This window comes from Eurytemora carolleeae, unplaced genomic scaffold, assembly GCF_000591075.1.
Source record: "Eurytemora carolleeae unplaced genomic scaffold, Eaff_2.0 scaffold616, whole genome shotgun sequence".
In the NCBI taxonomy this organism is placed as follows: Eukaryota; Metazoa; Arthropoda; class Copepoda; order Calanoida; family Temoridae; genus Eurytemora; species Eurytemora carolleeae.
The window spans coordinates 109,268-114,356 of record NW_019396576.1 but is presented as its reverse complement, the minus strand read 5'-3'; the positions used below and the strand labels follow the sequence as shown (position 1 = coordinate 114,356).

Here is a 5,089-nt window from a genome sequence, read left to right as displayed (position 1 = left end):
CCCCCTCCCCCCTTCCATCCTAGAACTCAACTTCATAATCTTTCAACTATTTTTATTTCGCAAATCTCTTTGATTATAGAACAAAATGATGTAGCATCATGTATGAAATAGATCCTGTAGAAATTTGATATTTTGTAACATAGTTGATAAAAGGATATTGTACTCTGTACTCTGTACATCCTAAATTAGATATTTTGTAACATAGTTGATAAAAGGATATTGTACTCTGTACTCTGTAGTCTGTAGTCTGTACTCTGTACATCCTAAATTATAACAAAACGTAAAGGGATTGTTCACAAATTTAGGATGTATTTGTTCTCTTATGAGCACTTAAGTTTTCATAAGAAAAATAATATATTTTGCTGAAATGCAAAAATAAAGAAAAGAAGGTTTTTACCATTCACTAAATTAAGTGAATGTCTGTAAAGTTTATGCATCTAAAGTGTTCGCCTTTTTAGCTATGACTTATGATATCGTTTTAAAGATTGTATAAATATTTTTGCATCCAATCTGTAATTAAAAGGCTCAAACAAATTATCATTATTATGACAATTTTCAGAGCAGAGTAACTTATAGTTTTTAATTCAATTATGTGCAGTACATTTAATTTATATTTTAATTCTATTATGTGCAGTACATTTAATTTATATTTTAATTCTATCATGTGCAGTACATTTAATTTATATTTTAATTCTATTATGTACAGTACATTTAATTCATTTTTTAATTCAATTATGTGCAGTACATTTAATTCATTTTTTTAATTCTATTATGTGCAGTACATTTAATTTATTTTTTAATTCAATTATGTGCAGTACAAATTTTTTTATTATTTAATTCAATTATGTGCAGTACATTTAATTTATATTTTAATTCAATTATGTGCAGTACATTTAATTTATATTTTAATTCAATTATGTGCAGTACATTTAATTTATATTTTAATTCTATTATGTACAGTACATTTAATTTATTTTTTAATTCTATTATGTGCAGTACATTTAATTTATTTTTTAATTCAATTATGTGCAGTACATTTAAATCATATTTTAATTCAGTTATGCACAGTATATTTAATTTATATTTTAATTCTATTATGTACAGTAAATTTAATTAATTTTTTATTCAATTATATGCAGTACATTTAAATATATTTTAATTTAGTTATGTGCAGTACATCTAATTTATTTTTACTTCAATTATGTGCAGTACAATTAATTTATTTTTTAATTCAATTATGTGCAGTACATTTTTTTAAAACTTAAAATGGCGTTCAATTAAAAACTTGAAAACAAAATGTCACATCTAACTAATTTTTCTTAATATGGGAAGCAGACTCATGAAATCATCAAATACAAAAGGTTGGAAATATATTTTACAATGATTTAGTTTTTTATCAAGGGTGAACTCCATGTCACTGTAAACAAGGCAGAAGTTCAAATATATGCGACATTTCTGGCACGACTTTGTGACCTCGTAGCTCCTTTAGTTTTAATTTTAATCACAAATATTCTTCTCAATAGATCTTGAAGAAGAGAAGTTTTTAGTCTGAACTAATTAGGTCATATTTTTCTTTTTAACGTAATATTAACATACATTTAGCATAGACAATCCTTTACAAGTTTCAATATATATTCAACAACAAAAATATAGAATTTAAAAAGCTTTAGAAGACAGATTTGCTTGTTTGAAAGATAAACAAAATGACAGAAAACTTATTTTCTAATATTAACTCAATATTTTAGGTTCGAGTACAGATATTGGAATATGTCTGACCAGGATTGTTATTCGCCACAGAGCTATAGAAGCACATCTTAGAACCCTCACAAGGTTACTTATTTCAATCAATCAATCACCTGCAGTTAGGGGTTTAACAACAGTTATTCATTTACCTGTTATAAATATAATTTAAAAAACGCATGAGCTAGACCTGAAATGAAAGTTTAGTTTGAGTTTAGTTTGTTTGAGAAAAAGTTTGGTTGTCAGAAATAGGAGTTTTTACATTCGAATTGGCGAGAAAAAAATTTCAATTGAAATTTAATTCTATTTACACCGTGAACATATTTCAATAGTCTGCTTGAATACGGGGTTCCCTTACAGGATGAGACTTCAGAGACGACTATATAGTAATTTAAACTGTCTGGTTCAATATAAATAATTCCCTGCAACTATAAACTCATTTTCTTTCTTTTCCAAATTATTAAACAGCCTAAAAAAGCCTATTTTCAAAACAGACGATCTAATTTAACCTTGGGTCGTCTTTACAGTCTTGTTGTTTGTGGGTAACTCTGTCCTACCCAAGGTACTAATGATACTAATGCAAGGAAAGTTAATTGCGGTCGCGTATACTCTGCGTACATATTGAAACCAGTTCTCTCTGGGCGGAATTTGTAAACAAGAATAGATGCATCAGTGTTCGTTTAGTATCCGAGGAGGTTAAAAGCATTTATATTTGAAAATTTTGAAAATTCACATAGTAGTTTCCTATGGCCAGAATATTTCATAGATTATTTTTGTGAAAATAGATTCAAAAAATGCAAACACCTCTAAAATAACTTTCCTTGCATTAGTTCCTTGGTCCTACCTTTCTTACTCTTGACAGTACTCTCTCCAGAAAACAGTCTACAAGTTCAAAGTTGCAAAATAAGATTTAAATTAAAAGTTTGAAAAAAGTTGTCCCAACAAACAGTGGCAAAAAGGGGGGGAAGGGAGTATGAGAATGGGGGGGGGGTTTAAAAGTTTAAGTATAAGAAATTATGTGATTTCGTTAAAGGGAGTGACCGCCTATGTAAGGTAGTTGAACTGAGTATACAGTGTGGTGGAAAACTTCTTTCGGATTCATTTGAGACATATAACACTTTTTAAAGATCTGTAAATCCTGAGTTTGAGCGCAAATTCGACGTTCAAAATTCCTACTTTTGGGGGTGGATACGTTTTCAGAATTAGTTTTTTTTAAAGTTATTAAATAACGACGACATAAAATGTAAAAAAAAGTTCTACAATGAACTACAGACGTCATGTCATGTATAGGAACATGTTGAGAAAATAAAATTAATCTTATCATCGAAAATAAGTAATCTTTTTAATTATTAGTTTCTATTTTCTCATTATTCTGGTTTCTCATTTTTCACAAAGATTTTCGCACATTTTCTAGAAATATTATTGAAAAGACGACATCCGTGAATAAATTCAAAGAAAATAAGAAATTCAATGTAATAATGAAAAAAGAAATTATTGATTCTAGCATTGATTTTTTGACAAATTTCTTTTGAGAAATATGTTTCTAACCATCTAATTAGATTACTGTATAATTTTACTTTATTTTTCGTTGTCGTTATTCAAAAATAAAAAAAAACTAATTCTGAAAACATATCTTTACTAATTCTCAGTATATTATTATTGCAAATTGTACAGCAAATCTTGGGGAAAAAACAAACTTACACTACATATATAGGCGTTGTGACATTTCATAGATAGGACATTTCATAGATAGGACATTTCATAGATAGGACATTTCATAGATAGGACATTTCATAGATAGGACATTGACATTTCATAATTAGGACATTTCTTAGATAGGACATTTCATAGATAGGACATTTCATAATTAGGACATTTCATAGATAGGACATTTCATAGATAGGACATTTCATAATTAGGACATTTCATAATTTCATAGATAGGACATTTCATAGATAGAACATTTCATAGATAAGACATTTCCTAGATAGAACATTTCATAGAAAGACATTTTATAGACGGACATTTCAAAGATAGGACATTTCATAGAAAGACATTTCATAGATATTTAAAAGTTTTAAGTTTTAAACTACTCAAAATTACTTCCGGCGTTTACCTGCTCGTGAAATGAAAAATTCGAATTAAAAAAAATTGATTTTGAAGTTAAAAAATTTAATTAAATTTTTTTAAAAATATCATTTGTAGAATCTTGTCTATCTATAAAATGTCTTTATCTATGAAATGTCCTAATTATGAAATGTTCTATCTATGAAATGTCTTATCTATGAAATGTCCCATCTATGAAATATATTTATATGAAATGTCACAACTCCCATTTATAGCGTAATATGTAGATTTATTTTGATAAGTAAAATGTTATCCATGAAATATTAAATATGCATAGGTTATTCTGTAAATCAATCATAGGATATATATATCTATGGTATAAACTATTCATTCTAGGGGGGGGGGGGGGAGAAACCACAGATATATATCTCTCACTACATATATAAGATATATTCACGATAATTAGGTTCAAAACCTAATTAAGTCATTGTACAATATACAACATAATTAGTTATACGACACTTCACTTACTCTTCATACTCAAATAATATTATTTAATATTATTCCTCTCTTCAGCCTAAACTTAAAGGGACAGAGCTGAAAACTTTTGTATTGGGAAACCCTTAATCCCGATTGCATGCTAAATCTCTTTATCCAATGTGGACACTTCTGATTTTCTTTATGATCCTCTCTTTTGGATATCCCTACTGGATTCCGACCAATGAGAGACCCATGGATCGCGCGCGAAATTTCAAAATTTGTCTGTTTCTGATTGGCTGTTCGATTTTTACAATCGACGCTCTGATTTAAGATACTTTCCTGGATATTAATGTAAGATTAATAAAAAGAGGAGATCAAGTTTTGCTCTCGATATCCACAATTTTCAAGTCTGTCAACATAATTCTAAGTGAACTTTGAATTTGATAAATTACCGTTCAAACGCTTACCAAGGATTGATTTAAGCAGGGAAGTTCTCGTTTTTCATGTTAAAAAATATATAAATAGTAATTAATATAACTTGGATGTTGGGGAAATGTACTGCAGTTGGGGAAATGTACTCCAAGAGGGGAAATGCACTCCTATATGTAGGAGAAATTTACTGCAGTTGGGGAAATGTATTGTACTTTGGGAAATCAATTAGAAAAATTGCACTTTACCATTCGTGAGTAAAACGTTTCATCATCGTTCCATTATTAACCACTCCTTCCCCCTCCCTGTTACTTCATGCGACCCCAATCAGTTTTCTAAATTATAAACATTGATATCTAATTCATACTTGATC

The 5,089-nt window shown here is 28.5% G+C and overlaps 1 protein-coding gene across 1 annotated transcript in view; it reads left to right on the top strand.

Moving 5' to 3' along the window:
* LOC111705783 (MTSS1-like protein) overlaps positions 1-5,089 on the top strand; it is a 41,278-nt gene that overhangs the window by 9,240 nt on the left and 26,949 nt on the right. The window contains exon 3 of the mRNA XM_023478449.1: positions 1,746-1,830. Within this exon, the coding sequence (XP_023334217.1) occupies positions 1,746-1,830 (85 nt within the window). The remainder of the gene's footprint in view (positions 1-1,745; positions 1,831-5,089) is intronic.